This window comes from Dasypus novemcinctus, chromosome 3 (genome assembly GCF_030445035.2).
Source record: "Dasypus novemcinctus isolate mDasNov1 chromosome 3, mDasNov1.1.hap2, whole genome shotgun sequence".
NCBI lineage: Eukaryota > Metazoa > Chordata > Mammalia > Cingulata > Dasypodidae > Dasypus > Dasypus novemcinctus.
This window is the reverse complement of record NC_080675.1, coordinates 6978156-6991968: the sequence shown is the minus strand read 5'-3', so window position 1 is coordinate 6991968 and position 13813 is coordinate 6978156. Positions and strand designations below refer to the sequence as shown.

Below are 13813 nucleotides of genomic sequence, written 5' to 3'. Positions count from 1 at the left end.
GCCCTCCTCGCCAAGTCCGCCTGAACCTCCGGCTCGGGGCGGTCCTTCATGTAGCGGGGCCGTGGACTCCCTGTGGAGTCAGGGCGAGGGCACGACAGCACGTGCCCCCAGTTGCGACTCTGCCACCCACCGAGTGGGCGGAGCTGCCCGCTTCTCTGGCAATCTGCATTAGGCTCGCCCACCCCTGAGGACGGCCGTCACCCTGGGCAAGGCAGTGCCTGGAGGGGCCGGGGAGGGGGGTGACCTCTTCCCAGAGGGGGCCGGTGGGCAGTGACGGGGACGCGGGAAGAGGCCCAGCGCGGGCGGGTCCCTCCAGAGGCGGGCGGTGTCCCCGGCCTACCTGTGCCAGGAGCTTGTGGTCACCCTCCAGCAGCTTCACCTTCATCTCCAGCTGCCTGATGTAGGTGGACGAAGAATCTGCAACGACATGGGGAAGGGGTCAGCCATCAGCAGACTCGCCTGGGGGCATGGCCCAGCACCAGACCCCCCGCCACGGGCCTCTGCGCCCCGGTTTCCCGGCGAGGACGGCCTGTCCTGTGGCGAGCCCCTCCGCGTCCACGGTGCCGCGTGTCCAGACGGTTCTTGCCAGCCCTCCCCGACGGGCCGCTCACGGCCAGGGACCACCCCGCCCAGGAAGCAGGGCCCAGGGAGGGGAAACTGAGGCTCCGAACACGCCACGTCAGAGCCTGGGGTTCTTTTGGCCCCACCTTGGCTGGCCTCCAGGTGAGCCTCGGATGCTCCGTGCAGGGGCAGATACTGCGGGCCGAGTGACCTTCCCTGCTCAGCCCAGGAGCCCCCAAGACCCCAGGGGGACTCCCACAGGCCAATACGCCGAGCCCCTGGCAGGGGTGAGGCCAGCCCCCTCCCCACCCCCACCCCCGGCCCAGCTTCCCTGCCAGGCTGCTCATCTGCTCAGGCCCCAGGCGCTGGCCCAGCACAGGCGGAGACATGGGCACAGCAGGACGGGAAAGGGGACCCAACGATGACAGCAGGTGCGGCAGGGAGGGGAGAAGGGCAGAGAGCACCTCGTGAGCACCTCCGCGTGCAGACAGCGGGGGGCATCTCCTGCTAAGTCCACACCCCTGCGGAAGGCAGGGCCTTCCAGAATCTTGAAGGCACCTGGCATCAGGCTCTTCCCTCGAAGTCCAGCTCTCTAGCACCACCCAGCACCACGAGGCGCTCAGGGACAGAGGACAGACCCCTGGCAACTCGAGCTTTCCAGGTCAGGTACCGCGGGGAAAGTTGGCATCTGCCATGCCAACTGTGGGGAAAAGGAGCCCCTGCCCACCCTTGGAGTCCTCCTATGAAGTGGGTGCTGTGCCCCTCCAGGCTGGGCCCACAGCTCAGACACGGGCACATACCAGAGCCCGCCGCCGCTCCCTAGGAATGCCATGGCCTTCGTGCCTCCTCTGGGGTGCCAGCTTGCCCCCCCATGGGGTCCCCAGGCCCCCTGCAGCCCAGCAGCAGCACCCGATCTCAAGGCTGTACCCCAGTTCCCTCGGCGCAGGTGCCCCTGCCCCACCTGCGATGACAGCTCTCCTTCCCAGGCTCGCCTGCAGGGCCCCGGGTCCCCCTCGCAGCCAGGCCTCCTCCCCCACTGGGCCCCGAAATCCTCAGGCGTCACCACTCAGGAATGCAGAGCCTTTGGGAGAGGCGGGAGGGCGGCGCCGGCTCCTGCACCGGCCCAACCTCGTGGAAGGGTGCAGGCCTGCCCAGGCAGTGTGCATTGCCCACAAACCACCAGTTGCGCGGCGGGCGCGTCTCAGGGAAGTGGCAGGGGCAGGATTTGACCCCACAGGGGTAGGACTTGCCCCGGGTGTGGGTCCAGAAGCCCCTTCCCCCCAGACCCTGCACATACCCAGCCCTGGGCAGCCCCCCACCCCGTCCAGGCAGGGGCCAGCCGCCACCCTGGCAGGTGACACGGCTGCGCGGCTCGTCCCAGGCCCTGGGCTGGAGCCACACACGTGTGCACCGCATATCCTGAGCACATGATGCCCCCCAGTGTGAGTTTACGTGCCCAGAAGATTTGAATATCTGTGCTGCAAACATCACAAGGGGTGAGGAAATTAAAGACTTTTTAGGGTAGCGGATTTGGCTCAAAGGATAGAGCGTCCCTCTACCACATGGGAGGTCCAGGGTTCAAACCCAGGGCCTCCTGACCCGTGTGGAGCTGGCCCACGTGCACTCCTGATGTGTGCAAGGAGTGCCGTGCCACGCAGGGGTGTCCCCCGCATAGGGGAGCCCCACGTGCAAAGAGTGTGCCCTGCAAGGAAAGCCGTCCAGTGCGAAGAGCGCAGCCTGCCCAGGAATGGGGCCGCACACACGGAGAGATGATGCGGCAAGATGATGCAACAGAAAGAGACAGATTCCCAGGGCTGCTGACAAGAATGCAAAACACACAGCGAATCAAAACAGAGAGCACACAACTGGGAGGGGGGGAGGGCGGGGAAAGGGAGAGAAATAAATAATTTAAAATGTTTAAAAAAAAGAATATTTACCCGCAGGAAGAGAAACAAGAGGCCGGGCTCGCTCCCTCCTGCAGCGGGGCCCTCCAGGGGGGTCACTCTGCCCACACCAGGCCTGCCCCCTCCCACCCCCGGGAAGAGGCACGACGGGAAAAGCCTTGGCACTCGGGGTGCCCTGGCCCCTGCGGAGGGGGAGGGGAGGTGCATCCTGGCTTCCCTGAACTGTCCTCAGAATCCTTCCTCCAGAAAGCACCGAAGAGGAGGGTTCCCGGGAACACCAATCGGGAAACGGCAGGCCGGCTCAACCCCAAAGCCGCCCCGGGCTCCCCCGAGCAGTCGTTCACCCGAGCGGCCTGCACGACCGCCTAACGCGGGAGGGGTCCCCGCTCGGGGTGGGACAGACCCCCCCCCCCGGTGAGAAGCCTGGCGAGGGGCCAGCAGGCAAGGAACAGCCGAGGAGCAGGGTCCCCCGGCCACCCCCGCCCCACTCCACTCCTGTCGCGTCCCCGGGGTGATCGTGCCCGCCGGGCCCAGCGGCCCCAGGCAAAGCCACGGCACTCAGGAGACCCGCGGAGTGGACCCCCCACCCCACCCCGGTCCAGCCTCTCTTCCGGAGGCCCCACGACAGCCCGAGACCCCGGCGCGGCCTCGAGCCCCCCCCCCCTGCTCCCCGCCCCGCGTGAGCTGGTGCTAGCAGGCTCAGCACCGAGCCGGGGCGATGCGGCCAGCCTGACCCGGGCCCAGCCCGCTGCCCACCCGTGGACTTTGCCAACAGCCAGGGGCCTTGCATCTCCCTCCGCCTATTTCTAAGGGGTGGGCCAGGGGCTCCCAGCAGAGCCCAGAACCCAGGCCGACGGACCCGGCGCGCAGCCTCAGCGCCCCCGTCGGGCAGCGGCGAGGCCGGACATGCAAGCGCGTGGCTCCTCGGCCAGAACCCCGGGGTCCCGGCGCCCCCTCCCAGGACGGCCGTGAGGAGCAAACCACAGCGACACAGCCGCCCCACGAACGGCCCAACGCCCCGTCCACCCGCCGCCACGCAGCCAGCCCCCAGCGCCCGCGGCCCGGCCACAAGGGCACACGAGGCCCGGGCCGGGGGTCCCAGACCAGCCCTGCCCCGCCGGCCCCCGCCCGCCTGAGCGCCCCAGCGGCGGAGCCAAGCGCACGCCAGCCCCGTGCCTGCTGCCGCTGCTCTTTCTAAAGGAACAAAGCAGGGGTCTTGAGGTGTCTTCAACCATCCAAGAATCCCAGCGGAATCAGTCCCGGGACCTCACTGGGACGGGAAGGGCGCTGGAGAATCACAGGGGCCCCGAGCAGAATCACAACACCAGCAGGACACCCCGACAGCGCTAGAACGATGCTTAGGACCTACAGTGTGTCACCTAAACAATACGGAGAAACACGATTACAGGATAAGGAACTAGACGGGAAGTTAAATATACAATTGCTGCCATGCTAAAAAAAAAAATCTAGACGTTCAGATAAAACCAGGAGGGACCTGCATGGAAATAGCAGCAGGGAGGGAAACCTGCCTTTACTTCCTCCTGCTGCCTTTGGCTGACTGTCCTGTAACCTACTTCCCCTGAAGCACCTTCCTTCTAGAACAAAGGAGAACCGAGGAAGTACTGCGCTCTCCCATTGCACAGCCACACACTGGAGTCGTGGACTTTCAGATCGGGCAGGAGGTCTGGGAAGGGTGGTGGGGGCTGGCCAGGCAGGGGGTGTCGGCAGCACACCCACCTCCCACCCGCTCTTCCCACACCCGTGTCTGCCACTCCTTGGACCCCCGCAGAGCTCCACCGGCCTCGAGGCTGCCGGGAAATGCAGCCCCCCCACCCGTGGCCCGAGCCTGTGCCCGCCCCCAGCTCCCAGAACGGAGCCGGCCCCGTTGCCCGGAGCCTGGCGTCAGCAGCCGGCACCCTGCTCAGGGGTAGGAGGGGCCAGGGGGACCCCCCAAGAGGGGCCTGGCTCCCGGGACAACGTCCTCGACGTCCTTCCCAGCAGCCTCTGGCGAGATGGGATCACGGGGCGCCTCGTCCCCGCCTCTGGGAGACAAGCGTGTAATTAGATTAATCCCAGGTTTAGAGTAATGAGAAGAGCAGCCGTGGGGGAGGGGGGAGGGGCAAAGGGAGGGGAACCCGTGCTTCCAGGCCTGGCCGCTCCGGGGGCAAATGAGGGCGGCGGCCACGGAAGGACCAGGGTCAGGTGGGTCCAGGGGTCGCTCCGGACCCTTGCCCGGCCCCCTGGGGGCCCCTTGGACCAATCTGGGGGGGGTGATGATGCAGCTTCTCGCACGTTCTCCGGGGATGTCGCCGCTGCGCTCACAGCCGCCTGTCACATTCCTGTACCCAGGAGCCTCCCTCGCCACCCCTCTGGGCCAGCCTGGCTCTGCCCACCCTCGCAGATCCCAGAGGGTGCAGGCACCCGTGCAGTCCCCGGGCAGGAGGTGCTGCCTCAGGGGTCCGCCCGCTGGCCCAGGGGGGCGGGGCCAGGGCTCCCTGGCCGGGGCTCCTCCCGGCTCGACGACGTCACCCTCTGCCTGCTCTCCACTTGGTCCGGCTCGGGGCACCCCACCAGAGACTTCTGGGGCTGGGAGCCACGTTGTCACCTGTGCAGCCCCCTCCTCGCCCAGTGCGGCACACGGCGCCAGGAGGCCCTGGGAAAGCTGAGCTCTCCCGGGAGGTCAGCCCCCGGGTGTCCTGAAAGTGTCCGTTCTCAACCCCAGCCGGCCTGTCACGGGGCACAGGGGACGGACACCCCACAAGGACGGGGGCAGTCAAGGGCTCCTTGGAGCTGACTGCAAGGGTTTTGCCCACTAACCTCGTGCACTCCGCATCTCCAAAGCACACCTGGCAGGAAGCAGGGGCTATAGCAGAAGCCCAAGAGGAACGCCTGAGCCCCCACTCCAGGAGACCCCCTGCCTCATAACCTTGTGTATCTGGGGCTATAGCAGTTATGGTTATGAAGTCCAAAAACAGACATTGGATGATGCTTGTAATCTGGTCTGTACCTGGGCATGACTGAGTTATGATAAGGGCATTGCATCCCCGCCCCTCGGTGGGTGGGGACTCACAGCTAAAAGGCATGGCAAAGGACAGAGTTAGTTGAGGGTTTCTGAAGTTGGAGTTTTGATGTTGGAGTTTGATGCTGAAGCCTTAAGCTGGAGCCCCGGGAAGTCAGCACGCAGAGGAAAGAGAAGCCAGCCCCAGGAAGGCAGGAACCTTGAACCTGGAGAAAAGCAAGCCCAGGAATGTAGGAACCCAGGAAGCCTGACCCCTCGTCAACGTCAGCAGCCATCTTGCTCCAACACGTGGAAATAGACTTTGGTGAGGGAAGTAACTTATGCTTTATGGCCTGACATCTGTAAGCTCCCGCCCCAAATAAATATCCCTTATAATGCCCAGCAGATTCTGATGTTTGCATCAGCACCCCTTTGGCTGACTGACACAAGGCCCCAGCGGAGGCTCTGGTGGCCGCAGCCCCACGCACCACACGGGATCGCGGAAACCCAAACTCCACTGGGCCCACTCAAGTGGCCGATCAAAAGGGAATCGCCAGGACGGAGCCCCAGCCTCCTCCCCCAGACCCCCCTGGAAGGAACCCACAATGGATGGCCTTTTGGGCACCTGCAGAGGCAAGAATATCAATTGGCGCAGGGAGAAAAACTGCCAACAGCGTGCACGAACACAGGATCCCGTCCCGCCAGCCGCGCAGCCATCCTGCCGGGGCTCACGCCGGCCTCGCCGCCGCCTGCCCCGCGTCTGCCGCACCCCACTCAGGAGCAGGGGCTCGCTGCAGATCACAGCCTGGCTCGGTCCAGCGCTCCATTCCCAGAAAAGCCACCAGGCTCCCGAATAGCTCACGGAAATCCAGAACCAACGGCTGCCCAGGAAGCCCCGTTTCCAACAGGGTTGGCTTAGAGCGCGCCCCGTTTTGGATCTGGGGTGCTCAAGGTTCCTAAAGCAGAAACCAAGCTCTCCCTCGGCCACTTGGGAAGCCTGGTGAGCCGAGCTGAAATCGCAGGACTGTCCCAGCAGTGGGAAAGGGGTGGCTGCCCAGCACGGCCAGCGTGCCCCGCGTCATGGCGGGGACGTGTTTACAGAGGCCTGTGTGTGCTGAGCGCAGCTGAGGGACCCCCCGGACGCCGGGTTCCGCGGCAGCTGGTTACTCAGCACCCGCCGCCGGGACGCCCGATTCACCTGGGAGCTTTTAAAACCTGATCCCTCCCCCCGAGACCAGTGGAACTGGACTCACTGGGGGGTGGCGTCCACACTAACAGTCCCCGCGTGAGCCTGGCGGCCGCCGGGGCTGAACTGTTCACACCACTGCCTGGCAGCCTGCGCCCCCCAGGGACCCTGCTCCCCCCGGCCCTGCCACCGAGGGAGGCCCGGCACCGCGGCAAATGCAGAGGTGGCTCCCGGTTTACGACGAAACCGAACGCACCGGACTGAAGTCGGAGGGGAAAAGAAACAATGTTTACAGAGCCCGGGGACGTATGTGCCAGGCCCCTAAGTAGCAAATAAGGGGGGCGCTGCAGGAGAATGGGGGGGTGCTTCGTGGTCAGATACCAGCCAAGCCCTCCCAAGCTCCAGGGCCATGCCTTCCAGGGGAGCCTCCTGCCCGGTGGGAGCACTGGAGGGGCAGGGCGGCATGGGGACCTGCCAGGCTCGTGCGGAGGGAGAAGGCGCGGGGGCGCGGCCAGCGTGGGACCAGGGAGCTGAAGGTGTGGCCAGGTCATCAGGCACGGCCCGTGGGAGTGGCTGGAGGTGAGCAGACACCTAGGTGGTGGGGGCCCAAGAGTCGGAAACCAAAGAGGGGTCTCTGGACAGTTCCCCCTGGCGGCAGGGGAACATCTGGAACGAGCTGCCCCGTTCAGTGAAATGGATTCCTGGAGCAGTGGGAGCTCAGAGAAGAGAGTTCCATGTGGGCCAGGCCCCTGTGGAAGTCGGCAAAGCGGCAAGAAGGCCAGGGGACAGCCGAGCAACCAGGCATCCGAGAGGAGGGGGTGGCGCCACCCAGCAGGGAAGGGGCGGGCGCCTTGGCAGACGGGACCGCGCAGGTTGGCCCTCCATGCACAAGAGGTAAAGTCAGGTCCCTCCTCTTGCCCGCACAGAGAGCCATTACGCCACTCCAGGAGGGCCACGTCTATGCGGGAAACCACTTTAAAACTCATGCTTGGGGAGTGATGTGACTCAACTGGTTGAGCGCCCACTTCCCACATGGGAGGTCCCGGGTTCAGTTCCTGGTACCTCCTGAAAAAACAAAAGCAAAAAACAAGCAAACAAATGGGAAAAAAAAAAAAAAAACGCAGGGGAGCTGATGTGTTCATCGTGGCTTCCCTACAAGGTTCCGGGTTCAACCCCCAGCCCTGGAACCTCAAAAACAAAACAAAACAAAAAACAAACTATGTTCTTCTGACTCATGCTACAAAATGCAATGAACCGTGAGAACTTGAAAGTGAAAGAAGCCCGTCACAAAAGACGGCATATTATATGAGCGCATTTATGTGAAATGTTCAAAACAGGCAAATCTGCAAAGAGACAAAGGATAGTGGTTACCGGGGCTGGGAGAACATGGGGTGGCTGCTCAGGGGTACAGGGCTTCTTTGGGGTGATGAAAACATTCTGTAATTAGACGGTGGTGGGTACACGGCTCTCTGGGAATATATTTTTAAAAACACTGAACAGTACACTTTAAAAGAGAGAACTTTACGGTATGTGAATTTTATCTCAATAAATCTTTTATTAAAAAGAGAAAGAAAGAAAAACAGACTTATGCTTTCAGGGAGGCAATGATTTCTTAAGGAACAGCAACAAAATAGAAACCACAGGGGGAAACACCATCAAATCCAACTCTGATATTACAAACCCTGCCCAGTAAAAGATCCATGAGCAAAGCTAGAAGACGAGCCGCCAGTGGGAGAAGCCATCGGCAGGTTCACCCCAAAGTGGACAAAGGATGACGCGGAACACAGAGAATTCCTACACACCAACTAGGAAAGCATAAGAAGTGGCAGAGGCAGCGTGGAGGAGAGTCACAAAAGAGCCAGACCCACTTGAAACCAGGGAGACACAAATTCAGACGGTCACACGCCATTTCAGGCGTGAGGTTGGCACCAAGTAGGGGGCAGTGTCGGCCAGAGGTGGCAAGGTGGAGAGAAGCAGGAGGACAGGCGCCCTCCAGGAACTCCAGCAAAGGTGGCCAGGTACGAGGTACAGGCAGGGGGCAGGTCCGAGGAGGTGCCAGCAGCCCTGGGGATATTAGCCAAAGGCTGGAAGCCACCCTGCTGTCCTCCCCAGGACACCGGACACCTGCCGCAGACCACAGGAAAGCAGTGAGAACAAGCAGAGCTGCTCCGATGCACAGGGGCCCACCTGGGATCACGATGACGCGGGGGGCGGGGGGTAACGGAGGACACAAGCCGCAGAGCGTCGTCATCACTGCTTACGGGGACCTGCCCTGTGGGAACAACGCAGCGCCATGCTCCAGAACGGCGGGCACCCAATGCCAGGCAGGGCTTCTCGCTGCAGGGAGGGCGCACAGGGTGCCTCAGCTCTGCCTGCGGTGCTTCCTTTCTCAGAAGGGAAGACCTGGGGCAGACATGCCGCGGGCCGTCCCTGTGCTAAAGGTGGGCGTGGAGTAAACAGCTGTCACCTGTTCTCTAAGCTTAGCCTTTCCATAGATTTTTTAATAAAAAGCAATGTTCTGGGGAAGCGGACGTGGCTCAATGCCTTCGGTGCCCGCCTACCACATGGGAGGTCCCGGGTTTGGTTCCCAATGCCTCCTAAAGAAGACGAGCAAGACAGCGAGTTGACACGAGGGGCTGGTGCGGGGAGCTGATGCAACAAGACGCTAGCACAACAAGATGCTGATGCAACAAGGAAAGACAATGAGACACAATAAGCAGGGAGCAGAGGTGGCTCAAGTGATTGGACACCTCTTTCCCACATGGCAGAGGTCCCGGGTTCGGTTCCTGTGGACTCCGGAAAAAATAAAGACAAGCAGACAGCAAGCACAGAACAATGGGGGAGAGAAATAAATATATAAATCTTTTTTTATGAAACAGCTTACAGTAAAAAAAAAAAAAAAGCAATGTTCTTTTTTTTGGTTTCAAAGGAAGACTGTCAAGGCATCAACGCTCCAGAGAAGAATCTGGAAGCTCACAATTCCCTGGCATGCCTCACCGGGTCCTGGGGCTCGTGGAAAACCTCTAAGGCCCTTGGCGAGGGGCCTCCTACGGTAGCCCCCACCCCACAAGAGCAGCCCACCCTGCCCCCAGGGGAGAAAGGGGGTCATGGCCGGGCACCGAGTGGCAGGAGCAGCTGGGCAGTAGAAAGCCACCCCAGGACCAAAGCATCTCCCTCCTGCCCCGGCCCAATTGGCCTTGGATGAGCCCCTTCCCGCCTCGGGCCCCAGCGAAACGAGGGCAGGCAGGCAGGTGACACGGGCAGGGTGGGGACGCAGCTGTGGGTGGCAACCCCCCAATTAGGCAGGTCATTGAGTCCCTGCCCGGTGGAGGGAGACGCGGCGTGGGGAGAGCAGCAGGGCTGCCCGTGTCACACGAACCCAGCAGCCGTGGGGCTGCGGGCCAGAACCACGCGGCCAGCCTGCTCGTGGCGTCATCCTCCCGGGAGGGCCGGGGAGGGGGCGTTCTCCCAGCTGTGGCCAAGGGGATGCAGCAAGAGGAGTCACCGGGCTGGGCCGTGTGACAAGGAGAGCCGGTATGGGGAGAGTTCCGCCAAGGCAGCACCCTCCACCCGCCCTCGGGCCTCAGTTTCCCCACATGACAACACCTGGGGTTTATTCTGGAAAGAGATGAGCCTGGCCTTGGGAACCATGGGAGGAAGAACCATACCCCTTAAAAGACACCCCACCCAATCCCCAGAGCCCCAGGATACTCTGCAGAGGTGGTGACGGTTAGGGGACTCGAGACGGGGGGACTAACCCGGGTTGTCCAGGTGGGACCACACCAATCACATGAGTCCTTTAAAAACGAGACCTTGGGAAGCGGATGTGGCTCCAGCGACTGAGCTCCCACCTACTACATGGAAGGTTCTGGGTTCAGTTCCCGGTGCCTCCTGAAGAAGATGAGCAAGATAGAGAGTTGAAGCGACAGGCTGGCGCAGCGAGCTGACACAATAAGATGACACGACAAGATACAAGGAGGAAAACATAATGAGAGACACAACAAAGCAGGAACCAGAGGTGGCTCAAGGGATTGGATGCCTCCCTCACACACGGGAAGTCCCAGGTTCAGTTCCTGGTGCCTCCTAAAAGCACACAAAGAACAGACATAGCAAGCGCAAACAACAAGGGGGTGGGAAGAAATAAATAAATAAAAATAGATCTTAAAAAAAAATACAACAAAACCTTGTCCTAGCTGAAGTCAGAGAAAGATGTCAGAGAGATGCTCCCCAGCTGGTGCTGAAGATGGAGAAGGGGCCCGAGCTAAGGCCTGCGGGGACTCCAGCAGCTGGAAAAGTCAAGAAAACAGATCCCCTGGTGCCTCCAGAAGGAACACAGCCCTGACAACACCTGGACTGCAGGGCCTCTGACCTCAGGACCAGAAGAGAAGACACCTGGGCAGGTCACCGAGGAAATGCAGAGCTGGGGCTCTGCGGCACTCACGCTCTAAGGCCTTGCGCTCCTGGCCTGGCCGCTCGGGGCCTCAGGGCCTCAGAACATGAGAGAAAGCCCACCCGGAAGGCTGCTGCGAGGTGAGCCGCCCGCTCGGACAGCCCCGGGCGCAGAGCCTGGCACTCAGTAGGCGCTCCACCACCGCCCGCACCTGTGTCTCCACCGCTGCGCTAGCAGTGCACCAAGGCCTCCACCCTGCAGCTCCAGTCCATGGCAGGACGGTGCACCGCACCAGGTGAGAATGGCTGGGTCGGCGCTGGCCCTCCGCTGGTACGACAGCCACCCGCAGCCTCGGGCCCATCTCCCAAAGGCTGGTGCCACACAATGAACTTAGAAGGTGGCGCAGAGCCAACCCAGGAAGGCCACGCTGGACGGCGACCTGACGCACACGTGGTACCACCTGCTCCAGCCTCTCTCTCTGGTAAGAGTGTAAATTTCTCGGGTCCAGGCCAGTGGGTCAGGCTCATCTGTTATGGTAGCCCCCAGATGCCAAGAGATGGCAGCCCCAGGCCTGGGGGCCTGGTGAGGCTGGCTGCCCCTGGTAAAGCTGGCAGGGCCGAGGTGGGGTCACCTCAAGAGGCAGCAAGCGCAGCTGCTCTGCGCGCTGGGCCCGAGCGTCCCTGGGCCTCAGTGTGCCCTTGAACGGTGGGGACGGATCAGGTTCCCAGGGCCGCCTGAGGGAGGGGCCAGAGCCGGGGCAGGGCACTCGCAGGGGCTCTGAGACCCGGGGGTCCTGCCAGCTCCTCCGCCCACCCCAGGAGGCTTCCACCCAGTAAACCGCAGCTAAAGGCGCCCGCTGGACCCCGGCTCTCCCCACGTGGGCAGGGGCGCACAAGCGTCTGGAACACCAGAGCCACCTGGTGCCCTGGGTGGGGCATGGAAACCGCCCACCTCCTGTGTGGCCCCCAGCACCGTGGCATCAGCGGGTGTGACGGGCCAGGGCCTTTGTCCTGCCAGCCAGGCACTCGGTCACCCAGGCCCTGGGCTGGGCGGACAGGTGACTCGCCTTGGGAGTGGGCCTCAGGCCGTCCCCCGCAGAGCCAGGGTGGAGGGTCTGCCGGCCAGAGGGAGAGGCCGGCGCTCGGGCAGGGACGCTGCGTGGCCTTGCACAGCGATGGCACGGCTCTGAGCCTCAGTTTCTCCATCTTGCCAGGCTGCTGCCAGGACCCTAGGCCAGGCCCCTGCAGCTCGGGGGTGAGGGGGTGAAGGTCGGGGGTCCTGCCAACTTCTGTCCAAGCCCTGGGGTCAAATCCCAAGGGGCCACTCACTCTGGGGAGGCTCTCGAGCACCCCCTTGGGGCCCTGGCGTGGCTGTTCGTAAAGGGGGGCAGACTGCTCAGAGCCACCCCCCCGGGGGAGACGAGCAGGCCCACAGCCAGCACGGCAGGACGGCACGGGACTGCCCGAGCACTGGGGACATGGACCTCTGCGGGGGCGGCTGGACTGGCCGGAGGGGGGCAGGGCCAGCGCCGGGGAGCGGGGCCACGCTAGGGAGGCGCGCCCAGCCTTGTGGCAGGAACTGTCTCCTCTGCCCGTCCTCTCCCGGGAGTGGCCCAGACCTAGGGGGGCACAGGGGCCCCAGGTCCCTCTTCCCAGACCCCACGGAGCAGCCGATTCCGAAGGCCGGGAGAGCGCAGGCAATGGAGGGGCGGGACGCAGGCTCGCTGCTCTCGGCGCCCCGGCGCGGGGGCATCGGGCCTGCCAGGGACCCTCCTGCCCACCCCCCTGCCCACGCGACCTGCGGCTGGCGGCAGGGGCCCGCCCGGGCGAATGGGACAGGCTGCCTCCCCAGGGACGCTCCCCCTCACCCCTGCCTCCCCCACTCCCGCCCAAGCTCAGCCACTGAAGGTGACCGTGATCACCTGGACCCACGCGCCCCCCCACGGCCCCGCGCCTCCGCCCAGGGCCTCGCTTCCGGGCCCCTGCAGAGTTCTGGCCCTGGGGGGGGCACCCTCTGTCGGTCTCTGAGGCCAGCTCTGAGCCGCATCGGCACCAGGCGGGCTGGGGGGTGAGGGAGCACCCACGTGCTGGGCGCATCCTTAGACGGGAGCACGCTCAGCTGCAGCGGCGGGACCGGCCACGCACCAGGAGACGGGCGCCAGTCCCACCACAATGCCAAGCTCGTGCACCCCCCGCCACCACCTACGGGGTGACCCTGGGCCTCAGAGCACCTCTGTACAGCCAGGGAGCCGACCGTCCCGAGAACCCCCCAGTGCGGTGGGCCAGGTGGGCAGGGGTGCCAGGGCTCGTCCCGGCAGCAGGCTGCGGTCCCCGCCCACACGTGTGGGGTTCCTTCTTTTTTTTTTTTAAAGATTTAATTTTTATTTATTTCTCTCCCCTTCTCCCTGCCCCAGTTATCTGCTCTCTGTGTCCATTCGCTGTGTGTTCTTCTTTGTCCGCTTCTGTTGTTGTCAGCGGCGCGGGAATCTGTGTTTCTTTTTGTTGCATCATCCTGCTGTGTCAGCTCTCCGTGTGGGCGGTGCCATTCCTGGGCAGGCTGCACTTTCTTTCGCGCTGGGCAGCTCTCCTTACAGGGCGCACTCCTTGCGCGTGGGGCTCCCCTACGGGGGACACCCCTGCGTGGCAGGGCACTCCCTGCGTGCATCAGCACTGCGCATGGGCCAGCTCCACACGGGTCAGGGGGTCCTAGGTTTGAACCCTGGACCTCCAATGTGGTAGGGGATGCCCCATCCATTGGGCCAAGTCCGCTTCCCA

At 63.3% G+C, this 13813-nt stretch overlaps 1 protein-coding gene across 2 annotated transcripts in view; it reads right to left on the bottom strand.

The window, feature by feature from the left end:
* The window catches only part of CCDC85C (coiled-coil domain containing 85C), a 76609-nt gene that overhangs the window by 17811 nt on the left and 44985 nt on the right, over nucleotides 1-13813 (bottom strand). For both annotated transcript variants that reach the window (XM_023589392.3, XM_004447686.4), the window contains exon 2: nucleotides 341-417. In XM_023589392.3, coding sequence (XP_023445160.1) covers nucleotides 341-417 — 77 coding nt within the window. The remainder of the gene's footprint in view (nucleotides 1-340; nucleotides 418-13813) is intronic.